Source organism: Bidens hawaiensis, unplaced genomic scaffold, assembly GCF_021521415.1.
Source record: "Bidens hawaiensis isolate Kalapana, Puna unplaced genomic scaffold, B.hawaiensis_p1.1 tig00019794_1, whole genome shotgun sequence".
In the NCBI taxonomy this organism is placed as follows: Eukaryota; Viridiplantae; Streptophyta; class Magnoliopsida; order Asterales; family Asteraceae; genus Bidens; species Bidens hawaiensis.
In genome coordinates this window covers 43,246-63,887 of record NW_027493004.1, presented here as the reverse complement: position 1 = coordinate 63,887, position 20,642 = coordinate 43,246, and the positions used below count along the sequence as shown (strand labels likewise).

The 20,642-nt window shown below is 37.4% G+C and overlaps 3 protein-coding genes across 3 annotated transcripts; 2 read left to right on the top strand and 1 right to left on the bottom strand.

Annotated features, from left to right (window-relative positions):
- The first annotated feature begins 1,076 nt into the window (after positions 1-1,076).
- On the top strand, positions 1,077-1,646 carry LOC143559248 (uncharacterized). The gene has a single exon (XM_077047889.1). The coding sequence runs from the start codon at positions 1,077-1,079 to the stop codon at positions 1,644-1,646; it is 570 nt and encodes a 189-aa protein (XP_076904004.1).
- An 11,653-nt stretch (positions 1,647-13,299) lies between these two features.
- On the top strand, positions 13,300-13,927 carry LOC143559239 (uncharacterized). The gene has a single exon (XM_077047883.1). It carries the CDS (start codon positions 13,323-13,325, stop codon positions 13,872-13,874), a length of 552 nt encoding a protein of 183 aa, XP_076903998.1. The 5' UTR covers positions 13,300-13,322; the 3' UTR covers positions 13,875-13,927.
- A 216-nt stretch (positions 13,928-14,143) lies between these two features.
- Positions 14,144-18,643, bottom strand: LOC143559238 (UDP-glucose 4-epimerase GEPI48-like). The gene is made up of 9 exons (XM_077047882.1): positions 18,205-18,643; positions 17,566-17,615; positions 17,348-17,483; positions 17,176-17,277; positions 16,254-16,481; positions 16,105-16,183; positions 15,934-16,016; positions 15,759-15,850; positions 14,144-14,585 (listed from the first exon to the last, which is right to left on the bottom strand). Exons 1-9 carry the CDS (start codon positions 18,382-18,384, stop codon positions 14,504-14,506), a joined length of 1,032 nt encoding a protein of 343 aa, XP_076903997.1. The 5' UTR covers positions 18,385-18,643; the 3' UTR covers positions 14,144-14,503.
- Between the last annotated feature and the right edge of the window lie 1,999 nt (positions 18,644-20,642).

The window sequence follows — 20,642 nt, the reverse complement described above, 5'->3', positions numbered from 1 at the left end:
ACTAAGATGCCCTTCGGGTTGAAAAACGTTGGGGCCACCTATAAACGTTTTATGGATCAGTTATTCAGTCAGCAAAGAGAAAGACACATGGAGATATATGTGGATGATCTAGTCATCAAGAGCACCAGTGAAGATAAGATGCTCAGTGACATCAAAGAAACCTTCAACACCTTGAGAGGAGCCAACATGAAGCTCAATCTAGGCAAGTGCTCGTTTGGGGTAGAAGAGGGGAAGTTCTTGGGAGTTCTAGTTACCAAGGAGGGATTCAAGGCCAACCCGGAGAAGGTCGAAGCCCTGCTTCAAATGGATAGACCCAGAAATATTAAGGAGATACAGAGGCTCAATGGTAGACCGGTTGCCCTCAACCGATTCCTTTCCAAAATCGCCGAAAGAACCCTCCCATTCATGGCAGTTTTAAGAAGCACAAAGAAGAACAAGTTTTGTTGGGACTCGGAGGTAGATAAAGCTTTCCAAGAACTGAAAGCTCACTTATGTGAGCTTCCCACTATCACGGCTCCTCTATCGGTGGAGGTCCTGATCTTATACCTTTCGCATACCGAGAAAACAATTAGTTCAGTCCTTATGGTGGAGAGAGGGGAAGCTCAGATCCCTATTTACTTCATGAGCCGTACTCTGAAATGTCCGGAGGAAAGATATTCTCCAGTGGAGAAGTTGGTTTTATCTCTGATCTACACAACAAGGAAGTTGAGGAGGAACTTCCAAGCCCATGTCATACGATTCCTGACCGATAAACCCCTTCAACAAATCCTCATGAAGCCGGAGATATCAGGAAGGCTGGCCAAGGGGGCCATAGAATTGGGGGATCACGTGATTGAATATAAACCCCGAGCCGCGTTCAAGGGACAGGTCCTAGCCGATTTCATCACCGAGACCACATCCGAGGAGGAAAAAGAAAGGAGTTTCAAAAACGTCCACAACTGGGGGCCGAATAAGAAGCCCCAGAAAACCAAGAAAGTTCCTCATGGAACCTCTAGACGGATGGGGCCTCCAACGAGGATGGAAGTGGCGTGGGACTTATCCTCATCAGCCCAGAAGGCATCGAGCTAACTTACGCGATGCGCTTAGAGTTCCCCAGCACCAACAACGAAGCCGAATATGAAGTCCTTTTGGCTGGGTTAAGGATGGCTATAAAACTCGAGGTGAAGTGCATCAAAGCCCATGCTGATTCTTTGTTAGTAGCCAACCAGGTGAAAGGAGACTACGAGGCCAAAGACCCCAAAATGGTGGATTACTTGAAAAAGTCACAAGAGCTATTACAAAGTTTTAAAAAGGCAGAAGTCATCCACATATATCGAGGCCTCAACAAAAAGGCTGACGCGCTAAGTAAATTAACATCTGTAGCTTTTGACCACCTGGCAAAAAACGTAAAGGTAGAAACCATCAAGAGACCGTCCATATTGGAGGAAGTGGTCGCCAGCTTAGAAAGACCTCAATTAAACTGGATGACTCCCATTCTCCGATACATACAAGAGGGGATTGTCCCGGAAGACAAGAAAGAAGCCAGGAGATTGAGAATTCGAGCCCTTCAGTACGAAATCATTGATGGGGGTTTATACCGTAGGTCTTACATGGGGCCTTCCTTTAAATGTATAGACTACGAAGAGGCCGAATACGTCATCCGATAGATTCACGAGAGGATATGTGGGATGCACATGGGGGCAAAAATGGTTGCTGCTCGAGCAATGAGAGCCGGGTACTACTGGCCGACTATGTTCATGAGTGCCCTCAGGGAAATCCGAAAATGTGACAGCTGCCAAATTTATGCGCCAGTCACCCGGAAACCCAAACTCAACCTCATTCCGGTGAGTTCGTCCTGGCCGTTTCAAAAATGGGGGATAGACATCGTAGGCCCATTTCCCGAAGGGTCCGGGAAAGCTAAGTTCCTGTGGTAGCCATAGACTATTTCACCAAATGGGTGGAAGCCAAGCCTATCGGCACTATCACGGGGCAACAAGTCAAACGGTTTGTATGGGAGAACATTGTTTGTCGGTTTGGGCTCCCCCACACCCTAGTCAGCAACAATGGAAAACAGTTCGCCGGAGTCATTTTTCGAGAATGGTGTGAGCAGCTGCATATAAGGCAAATTTTCACGTCGGTTGCCCACCCCCAGACCAACGGGCAAGTGGAAAGGGCTAACCGAAGCATCGTCGAAGGCATAACAAGAAGGTTAGGGAGATAACAAGGCTCCTGGGTGGATGACCTACGCCATGTTCTGTGGGCTCCTAGAACCATGCCCAAGGTTAGTCATGGGGAAACACCTTTCAGCCTCACCTATGGGACAGAAGCCATGATACCGACAGAAATTGGGTCACCAACTAGAAGGACAAGCTTGACCGAGGTAGAAAACAAGAACGATCTTCGATTAAACCTTAACCTGGCCGAAGAAAGAAAAGAGATGGCAGCCCAGAGAGAAGTCGGGTACAAGAAAAAGATCGAGAAATACTACAAATCCCGGGTAAGGGAAGTCAAGTTCAAAGTAGGAGATCTGGTTCTGCGAGAGAACGAGGCGAGCATGCAAGAGAATCAGGGGAAGTTGGGACCACGGTGGGAGGGTCCGTACCAAGTCATCTGGCCGGGGAAAATGGGCTTACAAGCTAGCATATCACATAGGGGAGGAAGTGCCCCACACCTGGAACGCCATGCAACTAAGGAAGTATTACGCCTAAGGCAAGGCAGAAAGAAGTACGTGTCAGGAAAAGGACACATTCTTTTTGTTATGATCAATAGTGAATGGTTAATATCAAACCCTCGAGGTCCACAATAACCTTTGGGAAGAAGACTCCCAGGAAGGGAAACACCTTAGGGAATGTCATAGATTTGCAATTGGAAAATCTTTTTGTAATCGATTTGTGTAACAAGGCACGAATGGGGCAAGTCCCCAAAACCTAATGAACCTCCCCGTGAGGATATTTGTTTGTTTCATAAGGCTTAATCATGGCATTAATAGTGCAAAAGCTATAACGATCGATCTAAGATAATTAAAAAACTTATTTTCTCTGAGAAAAATGTTTAAATCAGCTGATAATAACTATATACCTCCAGTCGTAGAAGGCGTGGAGAAGGCCTCGCCGATAGGCTATCTGGTTAACCAAACATAATTAAATAAAGGCAAAAAACATCCCACATGATCGCAAGGTTTTACTATTAAAACATCCAAACAAGCCCTCCAGGGGCGCAACATCAACACACAAACCTAATCCCTTAAGGTGCAATATTACAGTTTTCCATGCAACATATTCCAGGTTCAAAAGAAAAGGTTAAACAAAAGATAATCATATATCCGTAGTGAAGCTACGGAAACGGGGACGGGGATCAACCACTGATGATAGAGCTTTGATATCATCCAAGGGAATGTCAGGAGTCACCGAGCGTCGCTGCAATATAGGAGGATCAAAGGAGTTGTAGGCTACGAAGGCTTTCTCGGCCTCAGCTTCGGCAGTAGAAGAAAAAGAGGGCACCTCAAGGATGGGGACCCCTTTGGCCTTGTAATCATAGCCTGCCTTCAAGCCATACTGAAATCCCGAGGCAAAGAAAGCTCGGTTCAAGACATCCCTCACCTGACACGTCTCCCGACAAGATTTGGCTTGATCGTACACTAACTTGAAACCTTCTGCCACCATCCAAGCTTGATCTGCCCTATGAATGTCACGTTCATGCTCAAATTCCTCACACTCCAGGCGGAGATATGCGATCTCCCGATCTTTCAAGGCTTGGATCTCTTCAACTCTTTGCTTTTAACCTTCATGCGCTTCTCGCTCATGTTTCAAACTAGTTTCCAACTAACAACAAAACAACAAAGCAACAAAAATCAGGATCATCATCAAACGCCAAAATAAAAAAGAGAGCCGACGAAAGAAAACCTCATCGTGGTCAGCTGGGTTTCCAATGCAGCGATTTGGTCCCGAGCTGCAAGTAGGTTAGCAGATAACTGGGTGTTACGGTCCTGGGAGGTTTTCCAAGCAACTTCTAAGCCAGGCATAGCCAATACTTTCTCCTCGGCCACAACCACCTTTTGCTGCAAACTCTGAAATTTTTGCTTATCCTTCTCCAAGGCACTTTCCAATTGCCGATCTTCTCCTTCTCCAAGGCACTTTCCAATTGCCGAGCTCCCAAAGCACTTAAAATATGCTTTTCTTGGTAAGAATAATACATTGCCTGTTATTATAGCTTCTAACTTATCTTTCGACCAGGAAAATGCTTTGATGGCGGTACTGGTTGCAAACAAAGAAGCAATCGGGTGGACGATAACGGATTTGAAGGGAATCAATCCCTCAATTGTGATGCACAAAATTTTAACAGATCCAGCTGTCAAACCCGCGCACAATGCTCAGCGGAGGTTGAACCCGAATATGAGGGAAGTGGTGAAGAAAGAAGTGCTGAAGTAGTTAGATGCGGGCATTATTTTTGCCATATCAGACAGTACGTGGGTGAGCCCGACACAAACAGTACCGAAAAAGGCGGGCATCCAAGTCGTCAAGGACGACTCACGTAATGAGGTCGCCACTCGGCCGGTAACCGGGTGGCGCATTTGTATTGATTATCGTAAACTGAACGCGACAACATCAAAAGATCACTTTCCGCTTCCGTTTATCGATCAAATTGTTGAAAAGCTATCTGGTCATAAATTTTATTGATTTTTAGATGCTTATTCCGGGTATAACCAGATAGCTATTCATCCTGAAGATCAGGAGAAGACCACGTTTACGTGCCCGTTTGGCACATTCGCGTTTAGGTGAATGCCATTCGGGTTATGTAACGCCCCCCGCCACATTTCAAAAGTGCATGATGAGTATCTTTTCAGATATGGTGGGGGAGTCTTTAGAAATCTTTATGAATGATTTTTTGATTTTTGGCACATCTTTTGAGTCATGTTTAAATCAACTCGAAAGAGTTCTGAAAATATGTGTTGAAACGAATTTGGTTCTTAGTTCGGAAAAGAGCCATTTTATGGTCCAAGAGGGAATTGTTTTGGGCTATGTGGTGTTGAGTCGTGGGATCGAGGTGGACCGGGCTAAGGTCCAAGTCATTTCTACTCTACCTCATCCCACCAATGTCAAAGGCATCATATCGTTTCTGGGGCATGCCGGGTTTTATAGACGGTTTATTAAGGGTTTTAGTGATATTACCAAACCCTTATGTAATTTATTACTTAAGGATGCCCCGTTTGACTTTTTTTTTTAACATAATCAAACTATAGATTACAAGACTGAATATTAACAGACATCTTTTTGACTTCGTCCTCATTTTTTTAAGCATAATAACGTGATGCTTAATAATGGAACGAATAAAAATACAAAAACAAATACAATTACAATTACAAATAAACTTAGTAAGCCAGATCGTCTCGTAACATAATGTCGGGGTTAAACAAATGAAAAATAAGTCCAAGAAAGGTTTTCTAAGGGACCCAACCCCCCGCCCCTCACATTACGCATCCTCATATGTATAATTTATGAGGCCCCAACCCCCCAGTACCCACACTCTCGCTCATCCAGACGAGGCTTAACCTAATTGCCTCTATCACTTTTGCATTTTGCCAACTACGATCCCGTAATTCATGAGCATCGATGAGAGCACTCAAATGACACGTGTGTACTAAATATTATATATGTATTATATATATTTGGGTCAACTCATACATGTAGCGGAGGAATAGGGTTGACGATATAAACATGTGTACCTGTCCCCATGACTCGTTATCCCCGCCTAAACGACCCCATTTTCAACTTCTCATTATGAAAACATTTGTGAGTAAGATTATTGAGAAGCTGAAAATCTAATCATGACCATAAACCTATGACTTGGCATTAATGGCAATAATTAACAGTTAACAACTTTGGTTTCTGAACACTCTGAGTTACTATTGGGTTAAAATTTTCAAATTTCCCCCCATCCCCACACTTGAGGTTTACATTTTCCTCAATGTTAGAGTTATTAAACATTGTCCTCAAAGTTAAAACAGATAAAACTATTAATGAACATTTGAGGGACGGGGTTGAAATTGAGTTTTTGACTATTAAGCAATTTTAAAATTCGGGGCTCAAATGTGGCGGTTCAACTAACAATTATACAATTACACTTTTAACATTTAAGGTAATAAACACAAAATAAATTATGAAACTGAAATCACCTGATATCAACAGGACTGGAAGAGGACCAGTCGGCTCGCGAACTCTCATAAACACTAGTTACTTCATAATATTAAATCTGTACACGAATCACATTGACCACATACTCCTGGTGGATACGATACCTTACTTATCCTATCTAGGTAGTTTAATTAGGTTTTTGATTGACTCAAACGACGGTCATCACCTGCGGCAATAAATAATCCGCGTCGATGACAGCCTGACGGGTAGCCACTCCCAAATATAAAGCACGGTAAAGGTGCGTCCCAAACACACCCACCATGTCACTAATCCTCATGGCCCGGATGTTAGCGGAATCCACAGGAGGAATGGCTGCTGAAAGGAAGTCATGAGCCTGTTGAGCAGTCATCACCGAAGCATTGACATCCAATTGCCATTTAGGGATGAAGATCAGTCCAGGAGTGCACCCATCTGCATCCTAGGAAAAAGTCCATTTAGGAGGAGATGATTCAGGTTCTTCATGTTGCTTGCCTTTAGGGTCAACCTGAACAGACGAAGGCCCAGCGTCCTGCTTTGTCCCAAAGGTATTGGTCACAATGGGAAAAGCAAACTCCTCATCCAGATCGACAACCTCCGAGGGAGGTGGAATAACAAGATGGGAAGAAGAAGATTGACCAAGGTAAGGGCGCTTGGAGCTTCGTAGTCTATTCTTCATCGAGGCATCAAAAACATCGGATAGTGGGTCCTTACGTTTGGCCGTATCTTCCACACTAAGAAGCAGATCAGGGGCCGATAGATCCAAGGAGGCCGACTCTGTCTCTGAACTTGTAACAGGAGTCACCGAAAGCTCAAAAAATTCAGCAGTCTTCATGTTCCCTTTCTGGAGAAGCTCTTTCAAATTCATCTCTACATAAAAGACAAATAGTGTTAGAGATCATCAGAGATCACATAAAAATAAAGACAAAAATGAAACAAAGGCAAGAAGACCTCGAGTGCCCTCAAACACAGCTGGCCGAGTTGAAGGGTTTGACCATATCGGGCTCATGCCTGCCATGTATAGAAAGGGTTCAGGATAGGTTGTTGCTTCCGTAGGGTTGTTAATTAGCAAGGTATAAAGATTATCTTGACCGGTGGGAGGACGAGGAGCCGAGTCACGGATAAGGGAATCTGTATGGTGACGGCTGTGAAAACCTGGAGCAAACTCGGAAGATACAACGAAAAAGCTATTCTTCCAGTCTTTAGGATATAACCCGGTGGACTCTTTGAACAACATGGCGGATGTTTACCGGCCAGACGACGCTCGAAGGTAAACCTATCGCCGTCGACTATGAGACGATAAAATCGCCGAAATAAAGCCACCGTGGCAACGCCGTCCATAACACGATAGGCAAGTTCAAAGTGAATCACTCGTAAGAAACCTAGAGGGTGAACTTGCGAAAACCCTAGTTTGTAATGTTTCAATAATGCCATTTGGAAATCGGTAAGGGGATAACGGATGTTAACACCCTCTAGATTTTTCGTATACAAAGCGATGAGGTGAGGATTACTAAGAGCCGTCTCATGAGGTTTAGGTAGGATCGGAGACAACGACAGAGGGATACGATACGTAGAGCATATGGTTAACATCTGCTCTTGAGAAAGAACGGAGGTGATCGTAAACAAACCTTCACGACTCATGGCTAAGGAAAAGAAGAAATAACGAAAAGATAACAAACACTAACCTGACGGAAAATGACACGGTTGGAGAGAGTAAATCACCACGGAGGGAAGATGGAAAGTAAAAAGGAGCAGGGGAGGAGTTATGCTGATAAGACAGGAGAGCAGCGAAATTATTACAGCGTGGGGAGATGGGAAGATTCAATTCACACTATAAATTTTACCGCGTCACTCGCTTTGGATCGAGGTGGGCCGGATTCCAGGATTGGGCCAAAGGGCCAAGAGACATGGGCTTCAATTGTTTGTCTGCCCCATTTAAGGTAGGTCTTAAACATGAGATTCCATAAGTATGGGAAAGGCAAGTCTCGATTTAGTCCATTATCCTCGTCATAAGCGAGAACAATGGACTGGGGGACTTGATGGGGCTACCTCAGATTTAACATGGCAAGGCCCAAAGAACTTTAACAAGATAGTCAAGCCCAAGAAGTGTAGCCCAATCCAAAACACCAGAGTACATGCCAAGACAAAGACCAAAGTCAACAAAGGACCAGTCGCTATGGAGCAGATCCAGACAGAAAGGTAGCTTACGTATTCCTGGAACAAAAGGACATACCCAGTGGACAAAAGCAAGTCTCCTACTAAAGTCAGAGAGAAGAGAAGAACCCACTGGATAATAGGGTGTAGTCTAGGGCAACGGTCCGGAGGAAAAGATTCCTCTAGGACCTTATATATGTATTGCACTCTCTTTGTAAAGGGCATACTCACACAAGTAATAGAAAAAGCATAACTTATTGTTTGGGTTCCATTGGCCAGCACGGTTGTTTCACGATTAACACCACCACTCAAATCTCTCTCACCCACACACGGGGAATACGATTCACTTGAGGTCTCAACATGTTATGTATTGGTAACTAAGTATCAAAAATAGCGTATTAGATGCAATGTATTCTACCCATCTACAAACTGTAAATCATCAATAAATTTTAATAATTTAACTACTTGATCACGATCCTAAACTTGATTGTGCTCATCGCTTTCATGTTTTTAAGCTAAAAAACACAAATATGTCTATTTCTTTTTTGAAGATACATGTATGTCAAACAAGATTTTACATTATAGCAATCAAACACATAAATCTATTTCTTTTTTGTTGGTTTTTTTTATATTTAGTTTATAGATTTTTGAAAGATTTTGCCATGCTAAATAAAAGTTTCACATACTTAGAAAACTAAAAATAAAGTAAAATATGAGCTAGAATGCTGAATATTGTTTTTTCCGTAGGAATTTAACTATTCACGAAAATAGGTAGATGTGTGAGCTTCAAAATTATTAAGATAAAACTTGTACATATATATAAATAAACTAGTTTTTATCCCCCGTTTGTTTTATATTGTTTATTCTAATATTTATTTATTTTTTGAATTTAGATTTTTTTTATTGTAAGAAAGTTAATAATATACTTATGGTTTGATGATAAATTGTTTTGCAAATAATGATATATTATAACCCGGTTTAAAAGCTATATGGTTTTGATGAGACCCAAGACCCGTTTATTTTATTTTATTTTTTACTATAAAATTGGTTTCTTTAATTATAAATAATATTATGAAAATTAATAATATACTTATGGTTTGATGAGACCCAAGACTCGTTTATATTTTTACTATAAAATTGGTTTTTTAATTTAACTAATATATATATATATATATATATATATATATATATATCTTTTAAAATAAATAAGATATTAATTTTTAGTAATCCTATTTTATAAGATTTTTACATCAATAATTTGGTGAGACTAATTTTTTATTTAATGAGATGTCATAACCCGTTTAAGGAATATTTGAATTTGGTAAGACCCATACCCATGAATTCGGGTCAAATGCATGAGAAGTCTCCATTTAAAAATCAAGCAAATATAGTGACTCCAAAAAAAGGAGGAGCGACCACATCGCGACACGTAGGATTTTTATATTTTCGTTTATATATATTATTATAGATAGATAGATAAATAAATAAATCATATGTTTGCTGTTTTAATCTCTACCACGACAAGCCAGTACTTCCCGATCCATACTTCTCATTATCTTTTTTACTTTTCAACATTTAAAAAAAAAGTTAACAGTGATTTGAACATGGTAGTTTAGCTACGGTAATCTTTTACGTTGTGTTCCCGAATTCATTTAAGAAAAGAAAGGCAAGGAAAAGAAAATTTTCTTTTCTTATTTTTTCTTTTGGTATCTCCTCTTTTGCTTCAACTTATTTTCCTTCATAATCTTTTCAATTTGAAAAGATACAAATTCTTTTATTTTACTCACCATTTTCTCTTCTCTCCCCTCTTTTTCTTTCTTTAAATGAAACTCGGGAACACCTCTTTTAAATTTTCCTTCCTTTTCATTTTTTAAATAAAACTCGAGAACACAACATATTTTTTCCATCTCTCCTTTTCTTTCTCTTTCTTCAATTAAATGAAACTCCGGAACACAATTTAACTAAACATAAAACGATTTCGTACCGACTCGGAAGTTAAAAGTAGTATGTTTTGAGTTTTGACTTGTCAAAATGAAATTTGGTCTGCCTCGAGGAATCCTAGTGGGCCAAGGATTAGAACCATCAATTTCAAAGTAAAAGCATCACATGCATTTTTATTTATTTATTTTATATTTCTTTCAATTATTTTGAAACAATTTTTTTATCATAAAATTAGAAATTTACTTTATACTTCTTTCAAATATTTTAAAACAAATGTTTATATATTTGTAAACGAGAAAGAAAACTAACCTCTTATAAAAAAATAATAAATAAACATGGTTTTGTCTAAAACTGTAACATTCTATTCAATATAGAGTTTAATAAAAACTTTTGTTGGTTAATGAAATTATCTAGCAAGTATTTTGAACTTGAATGTTGAATTCGGTTAGGCTATGCCTTGTCCAGTAATGCCTAGGGCGTTTTTGACGCCACATAAGCACGTTAACGCCTTACAGGGCATTAATATGTGTACATTTTTGAAGGGGCGGTAACACAATAACGAAAGTGTGTGCTAGTTAAAGAGAGAAAGATGGACTATCCGTCAACCAGTTAATATCTTTTTTATTTATTTCTCCATATAATAACTTGCTAGTTAAAGCGAGTTGGGTGAATTAGTTAAAAGTTAAACCGTACAGTTAATGTGTAGTGACGTAACAATTTAACTAGCATATAAGCCTTAAAGAAGATTCTCCATCCCCACCACCGGTATGACCACCGTGACCTCCACTTAACAACCAAAAGCTCCGCCATCCACTGCCTCGTGCGCCGAGCTCAGTTAGGTCCCCCTCACTTATATGCACCATGACAAATTAGCTGCACGGGAGGTCGGTAATAATTGCTATGTTCCCTTGCTCCTACCAATATAAGCCATTTAATTCATTATATATAAATTATTTGTTGTATGCTTTTCAATATTAACAAATCAAACTTTGTTGACTGAAATAGAAGAGAACAACATAAATAACTAATTAGCTTTTAATTTTAAATAAAGTAGCTCCTTTACAGGACCATGGTTAGCAAATAGCAAGAATTAGAAAAAATACCTACGAATCAAAATTAGACATTGAAGGATAAAAGGATAATTTATAGAGTATGAGGAGAGCCAAAAATGTTCATTTTTAAATACAACTTAAATAATATAGTCTATAAAAAGTAATTTATAGCATTAAGTATTAATATCAAAAAAATGAGAACCAATTAAAAAATTAGTAATAATTACAAGAACCAGGGCGGACCTAGCATGTAAGGTGCGGGTTTACGGAAACCCATTGAGTTTCCGATTTTCTATAAAATGTCTATATAAATTATGGTAGTGAACCCATACATAAAACGTTAAGTGAACCCATACACAAATTCAACCTTGGTCTAGTGATAAAGAATCCTCCTTCCTGTAATCCCAACCTGGGTTCAAATCCCATCTTAAGCTTGATTTTTTTAATCCCATTTTCAGCATGAACTTTTTTTTCCACAGCAACTGCACAAACCCTTGCAACCTAGGATTTCAATTTTTAATGTTTTGGTTTTTATTTTAAATACAATATCATGTTTGCTTGAATGCATTCATTCTCTATGCTTCAACTATTTATATACATTATGCATTAGCATGCTTTTAATCACACACAAATATATTGTTTGAATTAAAATTGCTACAAAGGTCACACTTACCCTGGAATCTGGATAGGATGTTAAGGTAAGAATCATTAACCCTTAGCTTAATATTTCTTTATTGATGTTTCTTTACTTGCTTTTTTTAGTAAAAAGTTTTTAGAATTCCGGTCTTAATCTATATGAAACTAAACTGAATGCTTTAGTAAGAATTTTTAAGTTTTATAATAAGCTGAATAATGGAAGATTCAAGCTAATGAAATTTGGATAAGGAGTCAAATTTTTATTATGCTTTAGACCTTCAAAATGGTTTGAGCCAGCCCAGACTAGAAAATTAGATAATGAGGAAGTTTGTTTTTTGTTGTTGCGTCGTATTTTTATTATGTGATTAACCTTACCCGATTTGAACTGTCAAACCGACCCGAACTATCGAATCGAGCCTAAAAATTTTTCTCCGGTCATATAAACTTAGAACATATAAAAACAGTGAACCCATTAGAAAAAATTCCTGGATCCACCACTGACAAGAACAAATAAATTATTGTGATTGTTTCCCGAAATGAAAAATATATAGAAAGTGATATGGCGTGACAAGTAAGAACAAAAATAAACATGATTAGTGATGGTGGATGTGGATGTTTTTGCCTACCAGCTAAAAGTAGTACAGGTACAAATTTTAAATTTAAATCATACATAATAAGTTAATAACCCTCAACATCTCAAGCATAGCCTAGCTATGTGTAGGGAAAAACTGACTTGTTCGGTAACTAAAATTAAATAGCTAAGGATATTCGGGGCCAGCGCTTGCCACTCGATTACGACATCAGTTTCATCGATTTGTTTGTTAACTCCGGTGCCATTGGCTCGGTTAGTGAAATCCTGAAACAAATTCGGACAGTGAAACTGATTGTGAAATTAAAAAAAGAATACTTGTTTTGTCACTCGGTGGTATTGTGCATGCCCAAGGCCGTAGCTTATGAGGGGGCTGCGGTGTCCGTCCCTGGTCATCCTTGTTTTTTTCACTTCATATGGTATATTTTCGTGATTTATTTCGAAAGTTATAATAGTTATTGAGCTTGTTCATCCCTCAGTAACTTCGATCACCCGTGCGATTTTAGCCCAGCTTAGCCACAGTACATGCATGACATCACCCTAGTACAATCAATCAGCCAGTTGTGAAACCAAAGTCTAATCTAAAACCTGTTAGATTCATAAAAGGTCTTTACTCTTTACTTTAATTATATGAACATGTATACTTTTACAATTTTTTTTGTATACGTATTTATAAAGGACATACACTACATGACTACAATGTGGTGTTATTATTATGTAGCACTATGATTAACCACTTTATAAAAAACAACCGGCCTCTATCTCTCCGGCCACCATCACCCTAACCAACCACCAGTCACCACAATGGCCAACCGTAAAAAACCACCACCACTATCACCGCCGCCATCGTCCGGTCGTACAAATCTCGCTTCATGCATAGTAGCCACCACCTTCTTAACATTCATAACAATCATCCTCCTCATAATATTCTTCACCTTACTCAACCCCCATAACCCCACCATCACCATCACCGCCGTCCAACTTCCATCATTCACCATCAACACCACCGTCACCTTCACCATCTCCCACTACATCACCGTCACCAACCCCAACCACGGCAAGTTCACTCACTACTCAAGCTCATTACAGCTTCTTTACGCGGGAAACCAGATGGGGTTCATGTTTGTTCCCTCCGGCGAGATTGAAGCTCGCCGGACGGAGTACATGGCGGCTACTTTTTCCGTTGAGGGTTTTCCGGTGGTGGTGGTGGGACCCAGTTTGGAAGTTGAAGTGAGAATGGAGATGGTGGGTCGGGTTAAGGTTATGCGGTTGTTTACAAATCATGTGGATGTTAGAGTTGAGTGTCGAGTTGCTATTGATGTTAATGATGGATCTGTTTTAGGCTTTAGATGTTAGTGTTTGTATTTGTAATTGTGTGTGTTTTGGTGTACGTTGACCTGATTTTAATCAAGATTAAGATTGACTTTGACTATTTTCCAACCATAAGTAACTAGTGAGTATGTAAGAGCCACGTTAAAAAAAATTCATACATTTACCACAGATATTTCATAGGGTTTCTTTCCTGTGAACTTTAACTCCAATGTTTGTAACACATGTTCTAGTAATATGTTGAAACCGGTATGACCCATCATTTCACCTGATCCAACCTGTATTTTGCGGCCAGGTATAGACATAAGGCAAGGGCAAAAAACGAAAGAAATAAATAGAACAAAGTTCCAAATGAAGAATCATGTTATATATGTAATAATAATTAATATGCGTCTCAATAGCTACACAAACAACAGATCTCAAATGTGATGTACAAGAAAGTGAAGTATATGTAAAAGATAAATGACAGTTAAAAAAGAATATGACTATCTATTATGACTTGTTTATTTATGGTCATTAGCCTACCTAAACTTCTATCAAGATGACAAAAATGTCAACTATAGAAACTAGGTAGTAAACATCACTTGTATACTCCTATTCACTACTTAAAAACAATCTTTGACTTTGACTTTGTAACATTTGACAGCCGCCCCGGTTTATTTGCTCTGATAACCGTATGGGTTCTTGCTGGCCCAGTTCCACTGGTCCCTGCACATCTCCTCAATCCCATTCTCTGCCCTGCACACATAATTAAATCTTATGTAAGTTAAAGCTTGTAAAACATTTATGCCAGTTGTCATCTTTTTATCTTTCTTTTCTACAAAATAGCTTCCTTTTTTTTTTCTGAAAATATATCCCATATCAAAATCAACCATTTGCATTTTTTACTACTAAACGGGTCAAAGTGGTAAGTTTTAATGAACAATCAAAAGTGAAATGGTCGAACTAAATTTAAATGCTTAGTCTCTTAAATTTCTTATATCAACCATTTGTGCATTTACTATCGAGCGGGTAGGGCATGTGAACGAGGCAAGCTGCTCGTGAGCTCGGCTCGCTTAAGCTTAGTCTCTTAAATTTCTTATATCAAAGACTCCTAAAAAGATATATATTCCAGGTCAAAACAACCATTTGCGCATTTACTATCGAATATGTAGGGTGTAAACGAGCCGCTCGATATCGGCTCACTTAAACTTCGAATCGAACTGAGCTTAAAATCCTTAAACGAGCTAGAGCCTCAAGTTAAGCTTGTTGAATAACCGAGCCTTAGCTTCATTTATTTAGTTCGAGCTGGTTTGCGAGCCTATTATTTATATAATTTTTATTTAATATCTTTTTTATATTTTATACAATAAAAATTATTATATATAATATTATTATAACAATAGTTAAATAATATATATTATATATAAAATTTATAATTAAAAAAATATATAAAATCTAATTAAATAGTAAACGTGATGAGCCAAGCCCAACTCGAGCTTGGAAAAACTGTAAACAAAGCTCGAAAGGAGCCGAATTCGAGCTTTGGCAAGCTCGGCCTCGACTCAGCTAGGCTCGTTTACACCCCATATGAACAGGTCAAAGTGGTAAGCTTTAAAGAAATCATTAAGTGAAACGGGTCAAACGGGTTGAAGTAAATTTAAATGCTTATAGTCTCTTAAACTCTTATTCAAAGAAATATGATAAATATCTTTATAATATAGTTACCCAACCCAGCCTGTTTTGACCTACATTGACTTACCAGTTACCCAGTCCACCCAATCAACTATCCTAACAAAATATTTGACAGTATTAATTTGTGTTGACAAGTTTTCTATGTTTGTGTATGTAATAATATATTTGATAATTTTATTAATAATATAGTTTTTTGTGTAACCGAAAATTTTGAGAAACACTAAAAAGAACACTTACTTCCAGTTTAGTTCCCGCTGTGCTTTTGCAGTTGAAGCATACACGACCTCAGCATCACCAGGCCTTCTTCCAGCTATCACTAGAGGAATTTTCTAAAAATATATACGTATAAAAAAAACTGAGTTTTATTAATAGATTGATTCTAATAAAAAAATTTTTTTGAAAATGACGGTACCTTTCCCGAGGCCTTTTCAAAGGCCGCCACCATCTCCAAAACAGACGTTCCTTGACCAGTCCCCAAATTGTAAACCTCACAACCTAAAACATCACATTATCATTAATTAAAAACCATTCAATAACCAATAATAATATTAGTTCAACAAGTAGTATCAACTATTAAGTTCACCTATTTCAGAATCTGAAAGTTTTCTCAATGCAGCCATATGCCCGTTAGCTAAATCCGCAACATGAATATAATCACGTACCTAAAATAAATAAATAAAAACAATGTTGTTATAAACATACAAATTGCATTAATTTCCACAAAACACATACCCCAGTTCCATCTTTGGTTGAGTAATCGGTTCCAAATATTTTTAACGCAGGTAGCCTGCCAACCGCTACTTGCTGGACAAAAGGCATAAGATTATTTGGGGTCCCGAGAGGATCTTCACCAATATACCCACTTGGGTGGGCCCCCACTGGGTTGAAATACCGTAACATTATCATTTTCCATTCGGAATCCGAAGCATATATGTCACGAAAAATATCCTCAATCATGAGCTGAATAAGATAGTAACGTTTTTAGAAACATTTAAAGAAAAAACAATATATTGCAAATTAGAATAAGATAATAAAAAGGGCTAGTGGGGACTCCTCAGTGAATTCATTCATTTTTTAATCTTATATTTTCATTTCTGGTAAAAAAAACATCCAAACGATTTACAATGAAGTGGCAGGTAAGCGGGCAACAAGCTGCGCCGCAACCCCCTTTTGGATAGCAAACCCAATCCTACTAAAAACAAAGTTTCGGTTCTTGTGGGCCGATGATAAAAGGTAGGCATGTAACCAGACCAAACATTCCAGTTAATCGTTCAGCCAGAAGTTCGTCTATTTACATTCATTTATGTTCGTTAATTTACGCTTATAATTGATTTTTATGTACATTTAAAGGCCCACAGCCATCACAGCTTAGTCTTAGCTTTAGTAACATTTTAAGCCTAACTCATTGTTGTACGCATTTACTTTAAATTGATTTTAACTCAGTTATGTTTGTTCGCTTACGTTCGTGAGTCGTTCGTTTATGCTGCTAACAAATGAACACGTTCATTTTCGTAACAAATGAACACGAACAAGAAAACCCAGTCTGCTTAACTATACATTTTCGACTGTTTGTTTACTTAAAGTTAATCGAACGAACACGAACATTCTCTGTTTGTGTTCGTTCGGCTCGTTTACAACCGCTAGTGTTAAATACCTTGGTTCGTCCATACGGGTTGGCCGCAGATAACGGGAAATCTTCCGTGCATGGTACCTCCTTTGGCCAACCGTAAACAGTAGCCGACGATGAAAACACAATCTGAAATATTTAAAACATCATACATTATATATTATTCATTCACATAATTTATAAAAAACCAATTTAATACCTTTTTGCATCCATGAGCTGCCATAACTTCCAACAGAGTTAAGGTACCAACTACATTGTTGTCGTAATACGTTAACGGCTTCTGCACACTTTCACCAACGGCCTTTAATCCAGCAAAATGTATAACTGCATCGAACCTAAATAACAACTTTAATTAATCCATATTCTCACTTCTTAAAAAGCATCTTTAGATCAACAAAAAACAGTAAATAAGGTTACTTTGTGGAGGTAAAAAGCTTCTCTAATTCAGGCTTGTCCCTGATATCCATCTGCATAAAAATAATTGAATAAACGAAACCTTACTATTTATTTATAAACAGATAAATTATTCCAATTCGATTACGCTGAAATATTTTTACTACTCATTCAACATACATTCCTTAAGCAAAATGCATTTGCATTTCCACAATTTATCAAAAATCAATATTTATTAAAGGTGTCACTTTTACATTTTCCGGAAAAAAGAATAATTGAAACAGCTTATAACCTTAAGGAGATCAAATATTAACTTTTTTTTAATAAAAAGATTAAAAGTGTCTTCCTTTATTTCTAATTTTATTATGTGGACATGCTTCAAACAAAGTTGAAAATCCTACCAACCAAAAAATGTAACATCGATCAATTTTCTAAATTGAAACATGAAGGTCCACATCACTAGACAATTCACATAAATACATAATAATTAGCTTAATTTAAAAACTAATGAAGCAATAATAATAATAATAATAATGATTACTTTACAATTCAATTCTAGATTACTCAAATTAGGCATAAAATTCAAAATAAAGGTCCCACAATGATGTAATTAAACCCTAATTCCTCAAAAACCCTCACAACAATTATCCAAAACAAACTAACCTTATGGAAAATTAGGTTAACGGCATGATCACCGGCGAGTTCCTTAACCCGATTGATTGCAACTTGTGAGGAATTATCGAGATTGTCAATCACAACCGTCTTGTAACCGCCTAACAGCAGCTGCAACACGGTGTGACTTCCGATGTAACCGGCACCACCGGTGACCAAGACGCAATGCATTGTAAATTTGTAATGTAGTAATAATAATCAATGAATAAATCAATCAACCAGAAGCAGAAGCAGCAGCAGCAGCAGCAGCAGGCGATTGAATTGAATGAATGTATAGGAATCGCCTGGTGCTGCATATAAAACAGGGGGATCTGTGAAATGAAGAAGAAGGAGAAGAGAGAATAATAATTGACAGATGGGAGAATTGAATGAGACAATGTTACAGCATATTGTTATTATATATATATATATACATACATGTGATGTGGTGACAGACAGACAAGACAGATCGGAAGAAGAATAGAAGGTAAAAACTAAAAAAGTGTGAATTTGGCAATCCCAATATGATAGTGGTGGACTCTGAAAGACTCGAAGCAAATCTAGCTTTGCCGAAAATGTTGGTTTGGTCAAGTTCAAATCTTTTCAGTTTCTTGTGCCACTGACAATGGGATGAAAAAAGATTATAAATACTTAAAATAGTAATCAAATTTTAGAATCTTTTTTAACCGCAAACAAACATCAAATGCCTATTATTTTACATGAAGTGATCCAATGGCAAAAGATCATCGTCAGTTTGTCCAACCCAATCGTACGGAGCCCGTAAGTGTCTTCAAGTTATCTCCAGTTTCAAGGAAAACTCACCCGACCAAAGACCTACTGGTGATAAAACTCGAACGCACTCAAGATCACACAGATCTCAGTTTTCCTCATTAAGCTACCCATGTCCCATCTAAAATTTTGTAAGTGAGGATTGGAAAAAATTTTAGAATATTATACCGTTCAAATTAAAAGTACTACTTTTTTATTTAATTGTTTATGTGAAAAAAGGGTAAATTTTATAATAAAAGAATTACAAGGATATTTACTTCTGTTTTATTTTATTATTTTAGGGGGTGTTTGGCCTAGCTTTTTAAACTAAGCTTATAGCTTTTTTAGCCTTTTTTTTTACAAAATAAGCTTAACTTGGTGTTTGGCTTAGCTTTTTAAGCTTATGCTTTTTAGCTTATATAAGCTTATTTGAAGATGGATTTTTAGCTTATTTGATAGAAGCTTATTTATTTAAGGGTGTAAATTACTCATTTGTCCTTAAATAGTGGTGGATTAGTAATTATTACTCTAACAAATTAAATAATGTTAGATTTAACAACTTATTAAGACACATAATTAACTTGTAGAATATAAGCTAATCCAAACACTTAAAAAAAGCTTATCAAATAATAGAAAAAAAGCTATAAGCTAATCTTATATATAAATTTATATATAAGCATAAGCTTAAAAATATAGCTAGGCCAAACACCCCCTTAATGGTAATTTTGGATCATTCACAAGTCATTGGCTCAACGATTTTCTCCATTTCCTAAGTAAGAAATCGTGGGATGCTAGGCTGACACATTCTCAAAAGAAAGCTAGTATATAAATTCCTACTCGAAGACCTCCATCAGAAGCAAATCCACCCATATGTGTATGGGTGTGCGCGATGCGATTTTTGACTAAAACCAAACCGAAAACCAAACTTTCGGTTTTATGATTTTTTTTAATTATTCGGTTTCGTTTTTTTGATTTTTGGGTTCAGTTTGGTTTTTGATGCGGTTTTTTCGGTTTTGCTAATCAAGTAAAAACTTTTTTGGGGAAAAAAAAACTTGACCCATATATTGAAATTGGACAAAATAATTTTTTGCTATAAACTAATGATTACAAAAACTAATAGAATAATGAACCTTCGGATTCCAAATATTAAAAGTTAACAAATGATACATTTAAAATCAAAACTAAAAGTACTAATATTGTTAGTTATTAATTGTATATAGAAACCAAACATAATTGTTATTAACCATATGTTAAAACTAAACAAATACTAATTGATATATTTTGTTTAAATGGTTATGGTTAAGATATTATGGTTATTTCGATTTTTTCGGTTCAGATCGGTTTTTCGGTTCTTAACAAAATACAAAACTGAACCAAAACCAATATTTCGGTTTTTTTCTAAAGTTTAAAACCAAACCGCCGGTTTCTAATTCGGTTTGGTTTTTTCGGTTCAAGTTTTTTGATTTTTTCAGTTTTAGTTCGGTTTTTTCGTTTTTGTGCACAACCCTAAATATGTGTGAGAAATTACATGTTTGTTTTTGACTTTTTTTATAAATGTACCATTGTGCCATATATGGTCCTTGTAGTGTATGTTAACTAGTTTTAGAGTTAAATTTTCTAAAATAATCGATATGCTCTTGAATTTAGAAAATAAATAACAAAACCTTCCCTCCCTCTCGCAT